The sequence below is a fragment of the Rhinolophus sinicus genome, chromosome 17, assembly GCF_057876585.1.
Source record: "Rhinolophus sinicus isolate RSI-liver-muscle chromosome 17, RSI-T2T, whole genome shotgun sequence".
NCBI classification, from domain to species: Eukaryota; Metazoa; Chordata; class Mammalia; order Chiroptera; family Rhinolophidae; genus Rhinolophus; species Rhinolophus sinicus.
Window position 1 is genome coordinate 122,901,948 of NC_142517.1, and position 25,231 is coordinate 122,927,178.

At 37.9% G+C, this 25,231-nt stretch overlaps 1 protein-coding gene across 9 annotated transcripts in view; it reads left to right on the forward strand.

The window, feature by feature from the left end:
- The window catches only part of C17H2orf76 (chromosome 17 C2orf76 homolog), a 67,931-nt gene extending 44,548 nt beyond the window's left edge, over positions 1-23,383 (forward strand). For all 9 annotated transcript variants that reach the window (XM_074335316.2, XM_019714908.3, XM_019714910.3 and 6 more), the window contains 4 exons: positions 5,768-5,818; positions 9,248-9,285; positions 14,912-14,993; positions 23,215-23,383. In XM_074335316.2, the coding sequence (XP_074191417.2) occupies positions 5,768-5,818; positions 9,248-9,285; positions 14,912-14,993; positions 23,215-23,291 (248 nt within the window). In that variant the 3' untranslated portion in view covers positions 23,292-23,383. The remainder of the gene's footprint in view (positions 1-5,767; positions 5,819-9,247; positions 9,286-14,911; positions 14,994-23,214) is intronic.
- The last annotated feature ends 1,848 nt before the right edge of the window (positions 23,384-25,231 follow it).

A 25,231-nucleotide genomic window follows, 5' to 3' on the forward strand; every position in this document is an offset into this window, starting at 1 on the left:
AGTTGGTTAGAACATGAGCTCTGAACAACAGGGTTGCCGGTTCGATTCCCACATGGGCCAGTGAGCTGCGCCTTCCACAACTAGATTGAAGACAATGAGCTGTCGCTGAGCTTCTGGAGGGGCAGCCGGATGGCTCAGTTGCTTAGAGCACGAGCTCTTAACAAGGTTGCCAGTTCAACACCATGGGATAGTGGGCTGCGCCCCCTGGAACTAAAGATTGAAAACGGCGACTGGATTTGGAGCTGAGCTGCGCCCTCTACAACTAGGTTGAAGGACAAGTACTTGGAGCTCATGGGCCCTGGAGAAACTCACTGTCCCCCAATATTCCCCACTAAAATAAATAGATAGACAGACAGACAGATAGATAGATAGATAGATAGATAGATAGATAGATAGATAGATAGATAGAAAATTTAAAAAGTCAGCAGGCTTTTTTTCTCCCTTTAGATAATGTCAAACATATTCTAAAGTCTAGAAATAAGTTATTCTAACTTATTAAAAAATTTATAAGGAAAATAGGACCTATAGCAAAATCATAAAAAGAAGAAAAAAGTTGGAGAAATTACACCATATCTGATTTCATGACTTCCTATTTATTATAAAGCTATATCAGTTAAGATAGTGCATGTAGTATTGATACATAGATGACATTTATATCATTGAAAAATAGTCCGTATACGTTCAATTGATTTTTTTTTTAAAAGATTTTATTGGGGAAGGGGAACAGGACTTTATTGGGGAACAGTGTGTACTTCCAGGACTTTTTTCCAAGTCAAGTTGTCCTTTCAGTCTTAGTTGTGGAGGATGCCATTCAGCTTCAAGTTGTTGTCCTTTCAGTCTTAGTTGTGGAGGGCACAGCTCAGCTCCAGGTCCAGTTGCCGTTTTCTAGTTGTAGGGGGCACAGTCCACCATCCCTTATGGGAGTTGAACTGGCAACCTTGTGGTTGAGAGGATGCACTCCAACCAACTGAGCCATCTGGGAGCTCAGCGGGAGCTCAGCTCAAGGTGCCGTGTTCAATTTTAGTTGCAGGGGGTGCTGCCCACCATCCCTTGCGGGACTCAAGGAGTTGAACCGGCAACCTTGTGGTTGAGAGCCCACTGGCCCATGCGGGAATCGAACTGGCAGCCCTCAGAGTTAGGAGCATGGAGCTCTAACCGGCAGCCTTCAGAGTTAGGAGCATGGAGCTCTAACCGCCTGAGCCACTGGGCTGGCCCCTGTTCAACTGATTTTTGACCAAGGCATTTTGGGGAGAAGAGGTGATCTTTCCAAAAAGGGTGCTGGAACAATTGGATATCCATATGCTGTTAAATGTACCCCAACTCTTATCTCTTGTTGTACTCAAAAAGCAACTTGGAATTGCTCAAGACTTAAATGTAAAAGTTGGGACTATAAAACTTATGAAAGAAAACAGGAAAAAACCTTAAAGTCTTTGATTTTGGTAAAAATTTCTCAAATACAGCATAATGATCACAAACTATAAAAGAATCAGTTGGGCTTCATCGAAATTTAAAATTTATGCTTTTCAAAATACACTTAAGAAAATGAAAAGGCAAACCACAGACTTGGAGAAAATATTTGTGAAGCATATATCCAACAAGGGACTTGAATCTAGAATAGTAATAATAATTAAAAAAATAAAAACCCAAACTCTTACAACTTGATAATAAGACATTTAACCCCAATAAGACATTCACGCCCAATTAAAAAGTGGGCAAAACACTCACCAAAAAAGATAATATGGATGGCAAATAAGCACATTCAATGATACTCATCATTACTCTTTAGTGAAATACAACTAAAACAACAATGAAAGCATAACACACCCATTAAAATGGCCAAAATTAAAACATTTTATGAATTAAAAATAAAGTTTTTGGCTAGATTGCAGAACTGGCATTCGTGTGCTGATAATGGGAATGTTAAAAAGGTACACTTTGGAATTTGATTTGGCAATTTCTTAAAGAGTTAAACATACACCTCCCATACAAACTAGCCTTCCAGCTTCTAGGTGAAATGAAAGTACTTGTGTATGTCCCCGTATGAATACCATTGCCCTTATTTGTGTAGTGCAAAGTGGGAAATTGCTTTTTCCATAAGGAAGTGTTTGTCCTTTTTCTCTTCAAGCATTTTTACATGTATCTCCACTAAAGCTCTTATCTCACCATAATGTGTGTAACATTTTATCTTTTCTTCTGCCACTGCAGAAGGTGACTGCTTTCAGGATGGCTGGATGATTGCCCTAGCTCTTGACACTATGGGCTGACCAATTGCCTTCTTGGGGCCTCCGTGGTCTTAACTGCTGATTGAAGGGATTAAATTACCTGTATTCCTTCATGAATATTTTTGAGCACCTGTCATGTACCAGGCACTCTTTTAGGTATTGGCAACACAATGAAGAAAGTAGATTGTGGTCCCTGTGCCCTCATAGAACCAGTATTTATTAATGCATTACATGCCAGACACTGTCGTAGGTTTGGGGAAGATAGGCCATAGTGTCTTAATCTCAAGGAATATATGAGTTAATAGGGAATAAAGACCAAAATAGGTAAGCAGACAAAACTATAATTGTAAAACCGTTATGAGGGAAACAGTAAGAGGAGATGACCCCTCTTCTAGCGGGTTTGCCAGTGAGGCCTCTTGGTGGAAGTGACACTTGAGCTGAGATCCAAAGGAAGAAGGAGAAAAGGGGCTCTGTGTTCTCCCCTCTCCTCTCAGAAGTCTAAATTGAACGTAACACAATGATTTGATTTCTTTGATTATAGACATTTCTAAATGACAGTGGTTTCGTGGACCATCTATTCTTTACTTCACCCCTTTCATCAGGGGCTTTCATTATCTAGTTCAGGAAATATAAATGGCAATAAATTAAACAGATTTCAGTCTCCTTTCTGACGTTTAATTGATAATTCTTTGGCCCGTAATTCATAAGTGAATGGAAAATAAGAATAAAATGAAGTGTCTATGCTCTGATAGGCCAAATGAGGGTTGGGCAAAAGAATCTGGACTTGAGAGGTTTCCTTTGGCCTATAGTGTTTTACAAGTCAGAAAATTTCACCTAAACCCCCAGACTTGTAGCATTTCCATTTAAGTCTTTAGGCAGCCAATTAGAACTGAATGGCAGCAGCCCCCTTTAATGGGGTGTGTGAACCAATAGTCATTGGCACCAATTCAACATCAACAAGAATCCCCAATTTGGGGTACAGTGAAGAAGAAAACTTTATTCAGTGCAAACAGCTCAACTGAGAACAGCACTATTGTGGAACAGCTCCCTCGCATTATAGCTCAATTATGAAGCAGCTTGGTTGTGGAACAGCACAGCTGTGACGTGGCCCTGGGGCCAGATGGCCTTGGGGACCTATCAGCCCTGCTCTGCTCCAGTCTGCTCCAGCTCCTCCGGTCCATTTTGCTCTGACCTGCTATGCGCCGTGCCAGCCTGCTCTGCTCTGCTGTGCTCTGATCCTGAGAGATGTCTTCAGTGTTTCAGCCCCAGCCAGGAAACAGTCTTCAGTCTTTGGTGGAAAGGGCAAGTGCACTCCCCAAGATAGAGGGGAGCTGACTTACAGAGCAAAAGCCCTTGCCCCTGGCCCCTGATTGGTCTGACCTCAAGCATTTAAGAACTCCAAATCCCCTCAGTTTGACTGGTCCAAAAGGCACTGTCCTGATTGGTCAGAATGGAGCTGCTCTGATTGGTCAGTGAAGATGCTGATGGGGGGGCGGGGGGTGGTATACCCATGCGGCTCTGATTGGATGGGGGAAAGCCTCAGTCCTATTGGTTGAAATACAATTCCAGAACTGCTTTATAAGGGCTGCCTCAGATGGCAGGGACACAGTGCAGACAAGTTTCTCCCTAAAGCGTGGTTTGTGTGAGAGGCCCCTGTTTAGAAATGACTGCTAGGCTCTGCTTTTAAATTTGAGCCATTAGCCACTAGGAGCCCATCTTGGTGGGTGTCTTCTTTCTTGGGGTCTACAGGAGTATGCTCTTAGGTATCACAGCCCCCTCCTGTTTGACCCACCTCACTCGCTTATGTCATGTGGCTGGCCCCGTGTAAATTTGAATCATCTCAGGAGGTTTCTGTTCCATATTTAAACATTCTTATTGATGCTGTCCCTGAAATATCTGGTAGTAGCTACTTTAAATGCTGGTAACATAAATGAATAAATTATGTTTTAATTTTGGTATGTGTTTGACCTCTAAAAGGCAAATGTACTTTAAAAAACACATTTCTTAATTCAGATTGTGGATTTTTTTTAAAAAATTTTCTTTGGTAGATAAACATTCATGTAGTTTTAAGATCAAAATGTAAAAGGGAGTACAGTGAAAAGTCTCCTTCCGTGTCTTGCTCTATCTGACCTGTGCAGCATGCTTTCTCCCATCAAAGTGTAAGCAACTGCAAGCATATATTCTTATTTTTCCTCCTTGTTACTCAAAAGGTGGCTTACTAAAAATAATGTTCTGCCTTATGCCTTCTTTACTCTCGACATATCTTGAAGATCTTAACATACTAGTAGAGACGTCTCCTCCTTTTTTGGGTTCTTTTACATTTGAAAAATGTTTCATTATTTCAGCATGTTGTAATTTATTTAACCAGTACGCCCACTTAAGGACATTTGAATTTTCCTAAGCATTTGCTATTTTGAACAATGCTAAAGTTAGTACATTTGTATGTATGTCATTTCACACACACATATGAGTGTGCAAAGTATATATGATAAATTCTCCAAGTGGAATTGCTAGGTCAAAGCTATATGCATATGTTATTTTGATGTATGTTTCAAATTGCCCTCTGTAGGGATTGTAGCATCAGATGTTATTAATTAAAACTAATACTGGTATATGGAACACCATTTTAAACAGAATGTTTACTCTGTTTTTGCTTTCTTTGCTGAGTTAGTTATATTGTAGGTTATCTGAGTTTTGGTAAGCGTAATAAGGTTGTTCTAGATCATTAGTTTCCACTACTGGCCAAAGACCCTCAAAGGGTTCTCAGATTTATATGATAAACGAACATCAACTAGATAGAAAATAATGTCTCACACATGTACTATATGTATTTTTTTTAAAGATTTTTTTTATTGGGGAAGGGGACCAGGACTTTATTGGGGAACAGTGTATATTTCCAGGACTTTTTCTAAGTCAAGTTGTTGTCCTTTCAGTCTTAGTTGTGGAGGGCGCAGTTCAGCTCTAGGTCCAGTTACAAGGTGCGCACTCCCCTTGCAGGAGTCGAACCGGCAACCTTGTGGTTGAGAGGATGCCCTCCAACCAACTGAGCCTTCCAGGAGTTCAGCGGCAGCTCAGTTCAAGGTGCCGTGTTCAACCTTAGTTTCAGGGGGCGGAGCCCACCATCCCTTGCGGGACTCGAGGAATTGAACTGGCAACCTTGTGGTTGAGAGCCCACTGGCCCATGTGGGAATCGAACTGGCAGCCTTCGGAGTTAGGAGCATGGAGCTCCAACCACCTGAGCCACCGGGCCGGCCCTGTGCTATGTATTTTAAATGTATGTAGATGCAATTATGTTTAATAAAATGCCAGTTCATTTAATAGTGTCACTGAATTCTTAGTTCAGCTAATAACAGCTCAACATCTTATCAGTCATTCTATTGTTTTAGATGACCCTTGGATTTTGCCGGCATGTTAGCTTCATTTTGTGTCCTGTCAGTTTTTTCAAAGTAACTTTGGAGATATAGGAGAATAGAACCAAAAGACAATGCATATACTATACGTGTCTATATGAATATTTTATTAATAAAAATAATCTTTTCTTATAGATGTTCCTTTAAGGACCAGCCTGCCACCACCATTCAGAAATTATAAATATGGTAACCATTTTTTCTTATTCTTTTAAAACATGTTAGTGTAACTTCACATTAGTTTTGTGTTAGTATGAATTTAAATTTGGTTTTCAAAAATGAATTTACTATCTGTAAATAAAAACCAATATGGAAGTTTATTTAGAAATACAGGAATTCTAGTAGTATGTTGTTAATGTAAGTTGTAACAGTGTACAGAAGTGGCCCTATTTGTAAGGAATAACATGTTTGGCAAACTGTGTCTGAAATGAATTTGTTTGCCAGGTAATCGGAAAAGGAGAAATGATTAAAGACTAGGAATTAAAAGAAGAGATTTAACATTTTAAATATCAGTAACTTGAGCATGTTATATAGAAATTTTTTATGTTGCGGTTGTTGATTTTAACATGCAGTATAAGGCAAGAAGCTGTGTTTCCCTCTTCATTATAAAGATGTTACAGTTATTAAACCTTCAGCATAGTGAGACTCACCAAACGTTGAATTTGAGACTTCTCTTGAGAATTATGGCGCACCTAATAAATATTTCTGTTAATTGGTACAGACAGTTTAAAGTATAAATATTTTATTAGCTTAGATCATTTTTTGGAATGGCTTTTAGTTCTGTTCCCATTTGGTAGAGCAACTTATGACCTAAAATTCTTTGAAATGACAAGCTTCACCGTGTGTATGCATTTTAATATCCAGAGACTAATTGGGAGGTTATAAGGAGTAGTCAAGCAGAAGTTGATGGCTCTGAGTGGAAAGTACTTTGACTTATTGGACTTAAAGAATTTACATACTACATATTGAGTAAGAGAAAAGAATAAAAAGCATTGGTAAGTAAATATGAAACTTCTCAGTTCTGGCTTTCATGCCTTGAAATATAACCCTAAACTTGAATCAACCTACAAGTGCCATTTCACATTAGAATGATTTCCCTTTTTGTACTTTTTGTGTGTATATTCAAACTTGTGTTCCATGTAAGTTGAAAGGTAAATTTTAGGTAATGAAAGCATCAGAATATCTGACTGCTAATCATCATGGTAGATAATGTACCTTTTATATTATTTCACCTTATTATCACCCCTTCGTCTTAGTATTTCTAGAGGAATTGGCAGAAAAATAATGAGTCTATTTATCTGTGAAGAAATTAGAGAAGCACTAGGGTTTTGCCAGACTTCAAGTGACTCAGGCCTGAGTTTGGCTCGTTAATAATCTGCTTTGTGTTCACTAAGAAAGGCCCAAGTGTTACTTTCTCACCTGTCATCGTCCTCCTGTACTGCTACATGCCCTGTGGGAGTGGTACATTGGGTGTTGGGGAGTGGAAAGGGCACAGAGTCAAATTTTAGTTTTGTTAGTTGCCGTCTCCTGTGCTCTTGGACAAAGAGCTGGCTCTCTCAGCCAGGCCACTGAGAGTCTGAGATTTTTCAGAGCCCTTCATTCATTTATAAATGTATTTCTCCCATTTAATTGGCATCTGCATCTATTATTGATTTACCTTGAGCAGACTATATTCCTACAGCACAGGATGTTGTCTTATTTTTAAATCCTGTTGCCTAGACATTGTGTGCGTGTATAATAAATGTTGGTTGTTGTGCAGTGCAGGGCTGCTACTTCTATTGTTTCCTAAGGCTGTGTGATATTAATCAATGCACATGCGAGCGCATTAAATACTCCACAAATATAAGATATTATTTTTAATTTTATGAGGTCACTTTTCTTGGGGAATTTGCATTAAAGAAACAATACACACAGATGTTGTTTCTAATAATAATGGAGATTTTATTAAAGAATAAAAACAAATGAAATATTATTTAACAAAGAAAGGAACATTAATACAACACCTTTTACAAGCTTGTCATTTATCCTTTCTTACGCTTTTCCTATGTATTACCAGTTTCTATTGGAGAGACAAATCTGGTGAAAATTTCTGTTCAAAGCATTTATTTTCTGCTAAAAAAATGTAGCCTTCTTATTGTGGGGTTGCAGAACTTGCTAGAGCAAAGATATTTCTAATTTAAAGGCTCATTAGCAAAATATATAGAACATGATGACTATTTGGTAAGATCAAATCAAACTCCAGTTTTGCAGGTTGATTGTAACAGACGTTGAGCAAGGTCCTTTTATTTAAAAACAACAACAAAAACTACTGTTGGCTTCTCTAACTTGTTTCCAGTAATAAACCAATATCTATCTATAGTGGGAAAAGGAGTGTAATAGGTCATTCAGAATAATAGATAATTCAAAAGCCACATTATTTTATTGTCTACATTATAAGTTTATTTTTAGCAGTTGTGGCATATTTACATTTCTAATGTGCATAGTTTACTTAGATGAGATTTATTTTTATTTCTTAACAATACATAGAGTCCTAGGAGTAGGCTGACTCTGCATTAAGAATTGCAATAAATAATTGAAAGTTGATTATTTAAAATAATGGGTAATTCAGAATGCTAGTTCTTAACTGGATAGGTACCCTGTTCTTCTGTATTATTAGCATATAGTTAAATCAAGGTCTGTTTTTTAAATAGATCCTTTCATTTCATTTCCCTGTTGTAATTCCTTATTGAATCAAACAGCATGATTAATAGAAATGAATTTTAGTTTAAGGTTAAGAGTTCACATTATAATAATACATACATGTAAACATAATTAATTAAATGGTTAAATAAAACTGAGTGAAGAATTGGAAATTTTCTGAATTTAAACCTGTGAAATGCTATGTCTCTTACATAGTTAAGAGCTGGCTGTTGGCAGAGTTAGAATTGTACCCAATGTGGGGAAATTACTTATTGAAGCACAGTGTAGCGTGACTTCAAGATGAACAGATTAGTAGGAGTGAAAGAGGGATTGAATACAGCAGGTTAGATGGTGTAAGCCTGTGTGGCGTTTGCAATCCTGGAGGCACATATTGGTCCGCTTTGTGCATTAGCAGTTTATTCAGATTACCAGTCGTCTGCGATCCTGTTTGAATTCTGAAAGTGGTAACAATTTTCCCAGTGTGGTCATTTGACTTCCTGTCACTGTATTTATTCTGAGAGAGTAGTAGATATTTTGGAACTGTTTCTGTTAATGTCGGTCTTAATTTAAGACAATTTAAAAAATGTTATTTGCTAATCCTAGCAGTTAGTGACTCCAAAACACAGGATAGAGTAAGATGGTTCACTTGTCTTCTGTTCTAAGGGAAATGTGCTGGGCTGACCTCAGGTGATGGCATGCGTACAGTTTGTGTCAAAGACCAAGGCTTCAAAGTCTCTTCCTACAGTCATCTTTAATTTTAATGATATGCAAAAGTAATTTTTCTTTTACTGTATACTAGACTTTTAAGAGAACCTGGTCATAAGGTGGGGACTTAAATTTCTCAATTTCATAATCACCTCCCCCTCATCTCACTTTAATAATTTGAAATGAAGTTTTAGACTAATCTTTGTAAAAAGACAACTTGTTTTTTTCTTTCAGATAAATTAAAGATTATTCATCAAGCACATAAATCAAAGGTATGTTTCATATTTATGGTATCTGGCACATAGCAAGTACTCAGTGTTGGAGGACTTAGTGAATAAATGAATGAAGACGTACTTCTAAAATATTTTCCATCATAATAGCATGTTTTATTCTACCAGTACTCTTTTTACAGCTTTACTTTTCCATTAAAGAAAAAACAAAAAACTGTTAAGTCATATCCCTGTTAGTAGTAGATCCTTTAAAAAAGTGTTAATTTTTTTTGAGAACTGCGTGTTATATATCAAGCAAATATTTAACATATAATAAGCATAAAACTTGGTAAATTCATGATACATATAAAGGAAGTCACTTATTAGGTGTCGGTTCGGTATATTTAGATTTCTTAATTCTGTACCAGAAGAAAGAAGCCAAAAGCAAATAAAAATAGCCTGCTTTTTCTGGCTTGACTCTCTGTGTATGTAAGAGAAGGCCCAGGGCTGTGGCTCTAGGGAACAAACCTAGTTCCACAGAGTGCATGGCCTGCCATCCTAACGATGTTTTACCTGCCCCAAAGAGAACTGTTTATTGGGTGTTTGCATATCTGCTTTGTTACTTTTTTTAGAGTAATTTTTTTATGAAGCCTCAGTAAAAGGTTCACTTCTTATACAGACAGACAAGAGTGATCCTTTTTCTTGAATCTCAATAAACTTTTATTGACTCCTCATTATAGCAGCAATCTTATTCTATTATATGAGGTGTGATCAAAATATACAGTGAATGTTTAAATTAAAAAAAAAATGATTACAGTAAAAGACACAATTGCCATTAATCACCCTCAAAATACTCCCCCTCACTTCAAACACACTTATTCCGTTGCTCTTGCTCTTCTGAAGCAGTTCTGGAAGTCCTCTTTTCCTGAGTATCTTTAATTGTGCTGTTGTGGCTTCCTCGATCTCCTGAATCAATTAAAAACATTTACCTTTCATAGTCATTTTGACCTGGGGGAAGAGCCAGAAGTTTCACGGCACCAGATCCAGTGAATAAGGTGAGTGAGGACACACTGTAATGTTGTTATCTGACAGAAATTGCCATACCAGAAGCATAGTGTGACACGGAGCCTTTCCGTTGTAATCACAACATACGGTGAATGTTGCTGCCGAGTACCATCCAGTGGACAGGCAGGGATCTTCAATAAAGGAAACAGCGCGTCAAACCTTAGTAACAGTGTGTGCCAAGTTTCAACTTGTTCAGTGCAGTCAGTTGGGTGTGAGCTACGGTTGAGAGAAGTTGTGTTTTAAGTGTGCCTTAAATCATCCTCCATTATGACAATGCTTCGTGTCACACATCACTTCTGGTATATGGCAATTTTCTGTCAAATAAAAACATTACGGTGTCCTCATCCACCTTATTCACTGGATCTGGCATCGTGTGACTTCTGGTTCTTCCCCAATATCAAAACGATTCAGGACATTGAGGCAGCCACGACAGCACAAATAAGACACAAAAGAAGACTTCCAGAACTGCTTCAGAAATTTGCAAGAATGATGAAATAGGTGTGTTTGAAGCGAGGAGGAGTATTTTGAGGGGGATTAATGGCAATTGTGTCTTTTATTATAATAATTATTTTTAAATTAAAAATTCACCATATTGTTTGATCACACCTCGTACAAACTACTCAAGGACAAGGGAGCGTATCTTATTCTTCATATCTCCAATACCTTGCACAGTGCCTCATTCATAAGAGTGTTTCCATAACAGTTTTTGAATGAAGTATTTATTTGTGAATTTGTTTAATTTCACTCTCTTCTCTAGTCATAGATGTCCTCCATAAACTTAATCAGCTTCCAAATAAATGTATACCAGAGGTTACAAAGAAAACAACATGAGGCTATGTCTGTTGACTATGAATTAGTAACTTAAAAAAATTTTTTTTTCCTGTAGCTTAAAACAAAACACATTTATTCTCTTCTTGTTTTGGAGGAGAGAATCCTCAAATCCGTTGCACTGGGCTAAAATCAAGGTGTTGGAAGGGCTGGTTCTTTCCAGTAATTTAATTTTTTTCTATACTCAAGATTGTATATACGAATTTAACAGTATTCACTGTCAGATGCTTTAAAAGTTAGTGTTCACTGTGCTTTGGGCTGTGGTGTGGAATTTGCTTTTTGTATGGATTCTAGAAAGTCTCTCCATTGTATGTGGCCTCAGACTCCATCATTTTCTCTTCTCCGGGCCAGGAGTGTTTACAACCTTGTCCCTATGATGTGGAGAATAGGAAACTTAGTCTTATTGTAGAGGGGAATATATATGTAAATATAAAATAAAGTTAAAATTAAGCAGTATGCTCTTTGAAAAGGTTGTAGAGTGTGTCGTGTCATTCTCCATTCAGTGTTGCACTTTTAATTTGTTGGGCTTGTTCATATGCTCATGTTCCCTAAAAGGAATAATTAGCAAATTATTCTTTTATCCTCATGAAGACCTAATTCATAATGTTCAAATAATCAATATCTGACATTATTTTTAAATCCGGAAAATTTCCTCCTATAGTGGGAAATAGAATTGTTTCTTATTTTTAAAACACATGTTCCATCCTGGCATGTTGGAGTAGTATAATTAGAGCTTATTTTTCCAGTTGAACAATGTATTTATTTAAAGAAGTCTTCCCCAAACATTAAATTACTTAGACTGTTTCTGGAATCTGGCTTTTTAAACTTCCATCTAAACCATAGCACTTCTAGTTAAGTGCAGATCTGGGGATAATTCTTCAAGTTTCCTCTTCAACTTCTATAAAGAAAGGGGTCAATATATTTTTAAAGAAACAGTTTTAAATCTCAGAAAGACTTCTCCCTCATTCCCTCATTTGTGCCTTATCCAACTCCCAGACCTTTTTCTCATTGTCCATCTTCTGTTCCCCATCTGCAGGGCCTCAGCCAAAGACAGAGTCTTAAAATAACCCTGTATCTTCATGAGTATGTTAACAAAAGTCATTTTCCCCATTTCCCCAATTTTCTAGGTTTAGAGACTTTCTTAATTACAATTACCAGGTATCTACAGAAATTTCTTCCCATCGCCATAATAATAAAAAGGCTGTCTGGATACCTTAAAGAAGCTGATTATAAAACTAATGAGCAAAAAACAAATAATGAGGAATATTCAGGAAAAAGAGAGAAATGAGAGTGACTTGCCCTAACATATATTAGATATAATATAAAACTATGGTAATTAAAACAGTGTGGCACTGTCACATGAATTGTTAGTTCAGTGGCATAGAATTAAAAGTCCAAAAATAGACCTAAATATATATGGGAATTTAGTTTACAGTAAATATGGCATTTCAAATCTATGGAGGATTTAATAAGTGTTATTGAGACAACTGGGTAGACATCTAGAAAACAGTTAAGTTGAATCCATATCCTTTTCTTTATGCCAAAATAAATACCCATTGGATTAATGACTTAAATGTGAAAATGAAACCCATACATGGGGATAGAGATGAAACAGATTGAATGTGAGTGGATGATTTGTTCAAGCCAGGTTATGGATACATGGAGCGTTCATTGTACTATTCTGTATACATTGCGTGTTTGAAATTTTTCATAATTTAAAGTTTAAAAAGTGAAATTAATAAAATACTTGATGAAAACATGGAATTTTAATAGTAATCTTAGAGTGAAGGTCTTTCTAAGTATGATAGAAAACCCAGATACCATAAAAGATTGATACATGTTATTGCATTTACTAATTAATTTATTTACCAAACATTTAGCACCTTCTCTTTAAAACAACACTATAAGAAAAATCAAGGAACAAATGAAAACGGGGAAAATTTTCTAACTTACAGGAAAGGCCTAATTTTCTCAGTAGATAATGATAGTCTATAATTCTATTTAAAATATTATGCTCTTAGTTCATTAACAAACAGAAAATATTCACAACTTTACTCATAATAAAATAAATACAGATTAAGACTACACTTAATCTGTGTCTGTTAGGTTGGCAAAGATCAGAAGGTTTTGATAATGGAACGTATCAGAAAGAGTATTGGAAACAGGTACGCTCAGTGATTGGTAGTGTTAATGTAAATTAGTACCACTTCTCTGGAGAGTCATTTGTCAATATCTGTCAAAATAAAAATTGCAAGTACTCTCTGACCCAACAATTCTACTTCTAGGAATTTATCTTACAGATAAAATTTGTACATGTGCAAAATGATATAAGGATATTCATTGCAGGGTTGTTAATGGTAGCAAGAGGTTGGAAATGACCTAACTGCCCATCAGTAGGGTGTGTGTGTGTGCGTGTGTGTGTGTATCTGTTCTTTCAATGGAATATGCTGCAGCCTTGATAAATTACAAGGCAGCTCTGAGACTGATTTTGAAAGATTTTAAGCTATATTTTAAGAGAAAAAAGTAAGGTGTTAGAACACAGCACAGAACGTGCTACTATTTCACATCTCTGCCTGCATGAGCGTGCACGGAGACAGTCTGCAGAAGGGTACACAGGAATTAGTACAGGTTCTCTGGGGGAGAATCGGGTAGCTGGTGGACAGAGGTGGAAGGAGACTTATTTTCACTCTCCAGCCACATGTGCTTAGAGAATTTTGTATCATGCGTATGTATTACCGATACTAAAATGATTTTTTCAATAAAATTTCTTTCCCTTTCAAACTGTGGGCTGTGGAGATCAAGGCCCTGTGCTCCCTGGTGAGTGAAGTAGGGCACCGTGGAGCGTGGCTTCTGGGCCTTCTGTTTGGGCTGCCGAGGCCTTTCAGCCATATTCTAGAAATAGAATACGTTGCTACGCCGCTGCGTTCTGGTTGACAAGTGGTACTGAGTGCCTAGCTGGTGGTCCCCTCTGTGTGCTATTCAGAGGCAGATCGCAACTCAGAATTTTCTCCTGTATTTATAATGTGTACCTGGATTTGTAAATATCATTGCAGAGCAAACTCATCCACCCCTGCCCAAAATCACACAGAGAAATGTTACCGTTCATGTGACATGGCATCAAGTGTTTATTTGCTAGGGCAAGGTGTTTACATATGTGGACTTCCGGCCGTCAAGGTAAACTTGTTTCCCTTGGAGGTCAGACTGGTCAGAGCTCCGACCTCAGTTCCATGACTTACCAGCTATGAACTCTGGGCCTTACCTTAACCTTTCTGGTTCCTCCTGGAATATCGTGAGGATGCGATGATGACAACAACGGCGGTGGTGGTGGTGGTGGTGGTGGTGGTGGTGGCAACAACAGAACAGTAACAACTAGCAGAGTGCTCACTATGCGCCTGCCACTGCTGAGTGAGGGTTTCACATGCTCCACCTCGTTTCATCCTCACCACAAGGCAGTAGAGAAGACGTGTTCTTTTCCCCTTTTTTACAGATGAGGAAACTGAGTCTTAGAGAGGCTATAGTTTGCAGGGCACACACAGCTAGACATTGGTGGAGACTGAATTTTAACCCCCTTCTAGCTCCAAAGTTCTGTGCTATCACACTGTCTGCCCTCTGCTCTGGCTACTGTGCACACTTAGTAGGTACTCACTCTGTTCCCTTCTTTCCTTACAATACGGGAGTGGAACATGGTGTAGGTTATTGCTACAACCTAGAGTAACTGTTCTGTGTCTTTGAGAAATCTTACCAAATATGAAACACATCTAAGTACTAATAAAATGCAGGGTTTTTTTCTTTCTAGACAAATGAACTTGTGTTGAGCTTGGAAGAGGATGACAGACTCCTGATGAAAGAAGATAGCACTCTGAAGGCAGCTGGAATCGGTGAGAAAGAGTGCGGTGCGGTGCTGGAGGGGCACCGGCTGTCCTGGCCTGCGTGGTGATGTCTGGCTGATGACACTGGGATAACTCACCTCAAAGTAAATGCCAGCCTTGGTGCTCTTTGCACTACCTAATAATTATTCAGAGGAAGAGGGCAAGAATGATAGACATTCTGATCATTTGACAGAGGGCAGTGGATACCTGCTCACCAAATGTGCCAAATGCAAATAGTGCTTTTCAGAAGATATGCTCAGAATTCTGCTGAGGGTTATTTTAAGTGATTGACAGGTTAGTACTCCTTTAATAAGCTACTTGCTCTTATCAGCATCATTTGAACTGATGGTTTGCGAGCGATGGACCTGGTAGAACTGACGTGAAATAATGACGTGAGATGTGGTTTGCAGAACATGCAGCGTGGTTCTGATAGTTGTCCACATCCTCAGGGCCGGCTAAGTCCTGGTGTTTCAAGTAGGAGCCGAGTGTGTGCCGTTGAAAAATGACCTGAGTTAGCCTCTCCTCCTGGCACAAGCATGCAGTTCTAGCTTAAAGAAATGCTATGTGACATATTGTGTGACCATTAGATGTCACTCTAATTCTACCTACATGTGCACCTAAAGATTATCTGGGAGTAGGAGTGGAGATTTTAAGAGAGGTGTGAGCAGTTGAAGGCATTATGCTCCTGACATGCCTTTGTGGTCAGTGACGCTAATGAAACAGCACGAGTCACGCTTTATAATCCTTTATGTGCACTGGTTAAGGAGTACTTGTTAGGAAGCCTTACATTTTTGACAGGTGCTCTGTGGAGTTATTTTAATCACGTATGTTAGGAATTTACTTTTGAGTGATACATGTGGCTAAATGAGTTCCTGACATGTCTTCCAATTTAAATAGGATTTTAAATAACATGGTAAGAAATCTTAGACTTGTTTTCTGTGTTTTTCTATATTATTTGCTAGAGTTAGTGTCTTTCCACATAATGAATACATGATTGACTATTCTCTGAATACATAAGATGGATTGCTGTTATTTGAAAAAACAATTTTTATTTTGGCATTTATTTCTTTGAATGCTATTGTGTTATTATAGCAGGTGGCTCCCGTGTTACTGAGGCACATAGCCCTGGAGTTAGCCCTGCTTGTTGTTAAAGCATAAAGCTATAATTAATATAACAGAGTGGTATTCATGTAGGAATTGACAGATCCATGGAAAAGACTGGAAAATCCAGAAACAAACTAAAAAAAAGTAAGATTTCACAATATGATAAAGTTTTGACATCTCAAATAAGTGGGAAAAGAATATATTACCCAGAAAATGATGTCGGGCCCTTTGCCAAAGCATTTGGGAAAATAAAGTTTAAATCCTTATCTCAGTCTTTATTCCAAAATAACTTCTAGGTGGATTAAACGTTATAGCATAAAATTTTAAAAAATGTAGCTCAATAGCTTTATAATGTTGGGGAGGTGAAGGGCTCTCTAAGCAAGACTTTGAAGATAGAGCCATAAAGTAGGGAAAAGTGATAGATTTGACCACAAAAAGTAAAAAAAAAAAAAAAGTAAATAGAATTAAAGGAGAAGCAATAAACCATGAAAAACATATTTGCAGCATATATGACAAAAAGCTATTAGTCTGACTTTATAAAGAGCTCTTATAATTAGTATGAAAAAGATAAACAAGAAATTCTGATAGAAGAAATAACTAACATATGAAAAATAATTCAACCTTATTAGTCATAAGAGAAATGCACATGAAAATAGATATTGTTGTATGTGGTATACTAGTCTAATGGTTAAGAATTAGAGCCTGGCACCAGAGTGCTTGGGTTCACAACCTGATTCTGCCACTTGCTGTCTGAGTGACCTTGGACCAGCAATAATTATAAGACTAGCACACATGAGGAAAGGTGGTAGCATTGGGAAATGGATGCTCCCCCGTACTCCTATTGGGAATGTGTATTACCTCTAACTTTCTGCCGGTCAATTCAACCAATAAGGTATTCTCAAGCTTAACGTGCTGTCATATCTGTTACCAAGCCAACAGGTGCATGCTTCCTCAAGCTCTGTGACTATTGTGAGGTTGTGACAATGCCTTCAGAAGGGTGGCGGTGTTCTCCCTCACCTTTCCTGTTTGTGAATCACTGATGTAGGGCTTTATTTATTGACTGGAAATGGAATATATTGTGTGATACCATTATTGTTCAAAAATGTATATATTTACATGTCTCTACACATATAGGGAGAAAGGATCAGTTGCCAAAATTATAGAAATGGTTTCTTTGGGAGGTGGCATTGCCCGAAATTGGTTTTTTTTTTTCTTCTCCATATTATCTAATTGTTCTTATAATTTAAATTTTTCCCTACAATTTACATATACTACTTGTAAATTAAGGAATCAGTTTAAAAAAATGAAGTCCTAAAGTTGGAGAGAATTGATTTGAACAAAGGCTCTGCATTTTTACTTGCTTTGTGACAATATCTAAGTCATTTAGCCTCTTTCAACTTCTATAAAAAACAAAATGGGAATAATTAAACCCATTTCAGAAGGTTGTCATAAGGGTTGAGTAAAAGAATGTATATGAAAGCATCTGGAAGAATGCTTGCAGAGGTCCTCAAAAATCCTTATTTTATTTGGAAACCATTTTGGAGAGGCAATTGGCAAATGTTTTGAATTTATTAAAATACTGAGTTGTTGGTGTAATTGTCATTCATTTCAGATTCATATAATGAACCGCTTATCAAGGTGAGAATCAAATCCCCCCTTTTATCTTTCTTGTTTCAGGCCATAGACCTTTGATAGAAATGAGATACTGTTCACAAGTTCTCCAGTAGTTTCTGGGTGGTCCAAGAACTTCCACTGCCCTCTCGCCTGGCAAGCCTGCAGCCCTGGCCAGGGGCAGCTTCACTCCCTGCCAGGAACGATTTCCTCCTCTGCCCGTTCCACTCCTGCCTAGAGCAGTGTTGGTGGGCTCTGGAGAACAAGCCTGTTCCACAGGGGAAGGAGGTGTCATGGTCCCTGGAGAGCGACAAATAATTCTGAGTGGGAGCAGGGCTGTAAAAATCATCCTTCAAGTCTGTGATTTTTCTAGGGAATTTTCCCTTCTTTGGTGCCGTGTCTGGTTAGGTTTTTAAGAGGTTTAAGAGAAAAATTCCAAGTCATCACTCTCTCCCTTTTTACCACTTGATCTTGCTGTGGAGCTGTCACTCTGCTATCACAGCCAGTTGCCATGGGAATAATGCCAATGTAACAAATTTATCATTATGACTTTTCTGCAAGATTCATGAAAGGAAAAGAAAGACTGTGAGGGGAGAAATTAGGGGAACAAACTTGTTTGAAGATTTTTCTCACAGAGAAATTCTTCAGTCCCTGTTCTGGCCTTTTATCTGCATTGCAGACCCCAATTGTGTATTCTGCCTAGCAAGTGGGAAGTTTTTGTTGTGGACTTAGTGCTAACATACTTAAGTGAAAAGATTTGCTTTGTGGAAGGAAGAAGGCTTTACCTAGAAGTCTTACTTATAATTTAAAGATTATTACCTTGTTTTTAACCATTGTAATTTTATGGACTAATTCCCTTAAGTAATAAATTTGCATGTAAGTTTCTTTTTTGGGTGTGTGTGTGATATTTTGTCTTTCATTTTTCTACGTTGTACATCTCTGTACACCTTTTGAATCCTCTCTGGTTTAGGAAAGAGACTGTGGCAGGATAACTCTTCTAAAGCCAGTTGTGTTTTATTGAAAAAAAATGTAAAACAAGATACAGTGGGCCAAACCCTAAGTGTTAGTCTGAGGGAAGAGTTCATGTCAAGCCAGATCCTATAATAATCCCAAACTCCGCCGTGGTTTGGTTTCATTTTGCGTTCCACTCCTGTCATCTGCCCGCAGCCAGAAACCCCCATTGTTGTACCTGGCACCTTTTGGTTATCTCATATGTACAGCTAATATTGTAGGATACCTTGCCTCCCATTTCTTTATTAGGATCGTGTTTGATTTGTGTTTCCTCAAGGTTTCCGTCCCTAGCCTATTCTTTTTGGAGTAATACCATGTTTCCCCGAAAGTAAGACCGGGTCTAGTATTAATTTTTGCTCCAAAAGACGCATTAGTGCTTCTGTTCAGGGGATGTCATCCTGAAAAATCATGCTAGGGCTTATTTTCCGGTTAGGTCTTATTTTTGGGGAAACACGGTAGTATCTTGGGGTGTTCATGCTTTCCTCCTTTGACAGCGTTTTAACGTTAACTATCCTTCATGTTCACATGATAAAAGAGAGTCTGGGACTCGGTAAAGGAGGTGGTAAAGGGCCTGGGGAATTTGGGATTCCAGAGCTAGGGGTCAGAATGAACCTCCTATAAATTGCTTTTCCCTTTTTTTTTTTTAAGATTTTATTGGGGAAGGGGAACAGGACTTTATTGGGGAACAGTGTGTACTTCCAGGACTTTTTTTTTTTCTCCAAGCCAAGTTGTTGTCCTTTCAGTCTTAGTTGTGGAGGGCGCGGCTCAGCTCCAGTCCAGTTGCCGTTGATAATTGCAGGGGGCGCAGCCCACCATCCCTTGTGGGAGTCAAACCGGCAACCTTGTGGTTGAGAGGATGCGCTCCAACCAACTGAGCCATCCGGGAGGTCAGCGGCAGCTCAGCGGCAGCTCAGCGGCAGCTCAGCGGCAGCTCAGCGGCAGCTCAGCGGCAGCTCAGCGGCAGCTCAGCGGCAGCTCAGCTCAAGGTGCCGTGTTCAATTTTAGTTGCAGGGGGCGCTGCCCACCATCCCTTGCGGGACTGGAGGAGTTGAACTGGCAACCTTGTGGTTGAGAGCCCACTGGCCCATGTGGGAATCGAACTGGCAGCCTTTGGAGTTAGGAGCATGGAGCTGTAACCACCTGAGCCAACGCCCCGGCCCTGTTTTTCCCTTTTTATCCTCCCCTTGCCGTCATGAAAATCACAGGCCTGTGTCCTGTCTATCGAAGGTCACATTTATTTTACTGTTTGTTTTCTTCAAACTGTGGTTTGAAATCTTCTTTGCCAGCTGATCTAAAACCAAGACTTGGAGCAAATACGAAATAAAAAGCACCAGTAATTGGGGACTCTTCTCTGAATTGTTGACCTCCTTTGGTGAAAACTTAGAAAGGCAACTGAGCGGTGAGCACAGTTTTGAATAATTTGTAGGTTAGGATTTTGTGAAACTAAAATCCTAAGGACAGGATAGGATTTTAGGAAGGATAGGATATATTCCTGGGGCAGGAGAAGAGAGAGAGGGTGAAACTGTTCTTTTGGTCTCAAATTGCTGTGACTGCCCCCGTATTTGTTATTGTTTTTGCCAGTAATCTGTGATTATTCTCACATGACAGCCTGTCCTGGTCATTATCTGTACCACAAAGCCTCAGTGTATGTGTCGGGCTCTTTTATCAGACAGAACTTACTCTGCCTTCTACTCTGGTGTGGACTAGTCTGAGACTGGAGACAGAATCTATGCATTCCACCCTCAGCAATAGGCGAGTTTATTGAGACACGTTAGTTGAGGAGTTTAAGTACATTGCATTTAATTTTTCTCGAGATTTTATGTTTATAATTGGTTTTTCTTATATTCTTTTAAAGTCATTTTTATTATTTTCTTGTTAAAAGTGTGTGTGTATATCTGACCTGTTTGGAAACACTATAAAATGATTCCTTTCGTATCCAAAGTTTGAATGTCCTGGCTTGTGTTCATTTCATTAAACTTGAAAGTCAGTATTAAAATAATCCACAGATGTATTTGGAGGGTTCTTACTTGATTTCGTTTGATAGTAAGACGAAGGGGGATGAACTGGCAATGTATTTATTGGATTTTAGATTGCACATTCATTTCAGACTCACAAGCCGGGGACTGTGCACCTGAGTGCACTCCGCCTGCAGCGCATTTAATTTAAAATCAGGTGCCCTAGGGGACCCACGCGGTCGACTTCCTGAGGGTGCATCCGGAGCCATTTTAAATAGAATTTGGGAAGCAAGAATTTAAGGGATAATGGGGGAAAGGGTGATTATGTAGAGGTCTTGGAAATCTTTCGTAATTCATTTTCATTTTAATTGGCAAGTAGATTGCAATGTAAGTACATGAAATCATTCTCTCAAACATTTTCAGCTAAGGTTTACAGATTTAAAAAAAACAAACATGTTTTATTTCTGTTTGACGACCACGTTACTACAGTTTAAAATCCATTTTATGTCTTACTTTTGAATGGTCAGAGTAACTTAACTTTTGTGTTGTTTTCCAATCTGTTAAGGGTGAAAATTTTTATCAACCTGAAGTATTTGAGTTTAACTCATTTGTCAATCTAGTTTTCCTGAAAAAAATGCCTTCATCTGAAAGTAAAATCTTTATCTTAGATGATCTCATTTTGAGCCAGTATCATAAGAGATGGCATAAATACTTTATGTAACTAATGGATTGATCTATAAGTTAATTAGACCCAGGAGAACCTCCATGTCAAAACAAAAATGCTTTGTCAGTCCTTTCTTTACGTCAGCTTATTCCAAACCTGTTATTACTGTACTGAAGAGCTGAATGGTCAAAAGGGGTGCAGATAAATGTCAGCTGCCATTAAGTGAAAATTGTAATTACGGTTAGTGTGTGTGGAGCGAACTGCTGTGTGGGCAAACCGCTGTGTAAAGTTCTGTATGTAAATAGCACGTCGTAGAGAAATCCTTGCGTTGTGATTATTAACAGGCTGCTTTTGCTCATTCTCCATTACAAAGATGAATACAATCACTTGCAAATTATGTAAGTACCTTTGGTTTTGCTTCCCTTCAAGAAAGGAATCCCCAGGAGCTTTTATATAAAGTTTAGATCTCAAAATATCTTATCTTTGAATATTGGATTTTTTGCAGCCTCTTATTCAATATTTCCCTGATTCCTCTTACCCATTCTTTTAAATGCTTTTCTTTGATGCGGTTTAACTGTACATTCACTGAATGTACCCCTCCTCACTGATTACCAGTCTCTCTCTGCTGTATGCTCCCCAACGCCCCTCAAGACTCATTATGATGAGAGTTTGCAATCTGCTTTTCATCAAGATTAATCTTCACTGAATCTTGAAGGTGCAATATTTTCTATAATGAGCATGGGTAACTTACGATTGAGAAGCATTAAATTTAATATTCTTAAAACCAGCAAAAACGTTTTTAATGAAATGTCATGCTACGTCTTTCATTTTCTTTTGTGACAAACTCTAATGATGAGATGAGAGTTGTAAATGAAGTGGTAATCCTTGGTGTCCTTCCTTATTATCCTATTTATTTGGCTTGAAGAGTTTTACTTGTCTGTTTTTAGAGGATATGTTAATTGAGTGATCAGTATTCATTACAAATAATCTTGTCTGTTTTCTTGTCGAGATTCTGAAGGCCCTTTTGCTCTTTCTGTAAAAGCTAAGCAGACTGTATTAACTTCTGGTTTAATTTAAAAAACAAATGTGGAACTTGTTGGCGCAACACCTTAAAGAATTGCATGTTTAATAATTGGAAGGCTTTCCATCAGATTTGTCTCCAGTCTGAATTAATAATGTTGCTGACTTATTGTTTTATAAGACAGAGTCCTTGACCTGCTAGGTTGAAAGAATTGTGACTGCTCTGAACCTTTGTGGGTCCTTTAGCTGTGCCATATCCCCTGTGAATAATTAGAGGTATTTGAAGGTATTGCGGTAGATGCCAATTTGTGTCTTTCACTTTGCATATTGTTGAAGCCTCATGAATTAATCATAAGCAGGCAAAAAATTAACTTCTTCAGACACATATTTTGATGGGTCATGAGGGAGAATGTAAAGTGATCTGTAAAATATTCTACTGATCCTCTGAGTATTAAATTATTATACCTACAGGCTAATTTCAGAGGAAAAAATAGTTTTTCTTCCTTCAGTAATTGAGTAGCAAATTTGAAAAAAATAAAGGTTTGTTATTTTCTAGGACCATTAAGGGGACTATAAATGAGCAATTTTATCATTTCCTGAAAACCAGATTCTTGTGTTAATTCTTGTTTTTAATTTTTTTGGTTTCTTTTTTTCTTTTTACTTGTAAATTATTTGAATTCTAGATTCTTATAACTACAACTTATACTTTTTGTTGATTTGGTAAAATGTGAAACCAAACAAATAATTCATCTTTCTCACTTTAGGCACCTAAAGAACTGAATCAAAGTAATATGGGTTTCCATACTTGTTTAAAATCCAATTTTACGTTAACATTTTTTTCTGTTTTCTGTTTCTTTTTTTTCAGCTAATGAAACTGAAATTGCATTTTTCTGTGAAGAAGATTATAAGAACTACAAAGCTAATCCCATTTCATCCTGGTGACAAGTCAAAGGGGCTTCCTTTTTGTGTACCTATATTAAGCTCTTTATTCCACTAGTAAGTTTTGAAATTGACAAATAAACTTTAAAAATTAATCCCAGCCTCTGCTGTTTGAATTAAAATCTGTGGTATTTTCTCTCTTTGCAGGTCTCATTTTTCTTTCTTTCCTGTTGTAAAATATTTATTTATGAGAAAATGTTGTATTTTTTTTTTTAAGTGAAGAAACAGTTATTCAGAAATCATCATGGAATATTGGTTCTTCAGCCATAGTTTGTTTCCCTGAAATTAGGGGATATTTTGACGATTTGCATGTTGGATTCTTTAAAAAGATTATTAAGATTGAGGTGATTCTGTTTGTTTTGTATTTTTTCCATCGTTGCTAATTAGAGCCACTGTTACCATCTTTGGCTAGAAGAGATTGTGAATCTCTATGACTATCAGTGCCATTTTTTCTCTCTCACAGTGATATTCACCACCATACATGAAATTGAACTGTGTATATTTTAAAGAGGTTATCTGATATAAGAGAGTTTCTTCTTTTCTTTTCAGTATTTCAGCCTACACAATAACATTGCCGGAATATTTTTTTTCTGAGTTGTGTTTCCTGACTTAATGAGCAAACTATAATAGAACCAAACTCATTTATTTGGAGAGGGAAGGTAACAGGATGTTTGCACTTCTGGAAGAAAATTGTTCATTGAGAACAAGTGTAAATCATGGGAGACATTCTCTCAAAATAATACTTTCAGTTCCTAATAATGGCTGACTACCAGCACTTGAAGAGTCGTAGTTTAAAGGAGCCTGTCAGTCAGCATGTCCTGAATCAGAACTCCTAGAGAAGTTAGTTGGCTCTAAAATTACTCCACGAATCCTTCAAATTGCCAATAGGGTGAATTGGTTTCATTGTGTTAGAGGCTAACATAAGAAAACCCATTCTTTTTAAAAACTCGTTTTGAAAGTCTGGTTAACATAATCAAAAGATGTTTTGCTTTGTTGAAAGGTTTAATAGAGGCTTATTTTAAAAATAAATCTTATTTATGTATTCATTGTTTTATTCATTAAACAGTGCTGAATGCACACACGATCTAGGCTTCTGAGGAGTTAATAAAGAATAAAATAAGATACAGTTTTTGCCCAATGAGTGGGGAAAGACAGATAAGCAAGTAACTTTAATAACAGTGAAAACTGCTATGGAACCATTGATGATGGGGTAATATGTGTGGGATTAATTTTTATTTTAAAAGATGTACCAGTTGAGCTTTGTCTTAAAAGATTTAATAGGAATTTTTGCTTAGGGGAAAATAAGGGAAAGGCTTTCAGAAAGAGGGAACAGCCTATGTAGAGTCACGGCACTGTGAAAGAGCTTGGGGTGTTCAATAGAAAGTGCAGAGTTCACTACACTGGAGAGTGAAGCACTTGGAATAGAGTGGAGGAAGATAGAACTGGAGAGTGGTAGAGCTAGGCCTCGTAAGTCATGCTAAGGAGAGGCAGCTTGATCTAGGGGCCAGTGGAAAGATTGAAACAGGTAAATTACATGATTAGGTTTGTATTTTAGAAAGTGAGCTTTGGTGGCAGTGCCCAGATGGCAGACAGGCTAGAAGACAGCTGTCATAGACCAGGTGAAGATTGGAAGGCCTGGACTAGGGCACAGCAGAGGAGGACAGACCCTCTTGAGATGGTGTTAACATTTGGTCGTGCATTAGATGGCAGCATCGTGTTAGGTACTTTATATATATTTTCTCATTTAATTTTTACCCCAACTCTTCGGTCTTGATAGTACTGTTGCCGGAAAACGGGTTCTTGGTGTTTGTTGCAGGAAAGAATTCAAGGGTGCATCTAATAAGTCAGTAGATTTAAAAAGGATAGTACACCCTCAAGATGGCAAAACTGGGCAGGCTTGGAGAAGAGCAGCTGCCCCGACAAAAAGTGGGGTCTGGAAATTT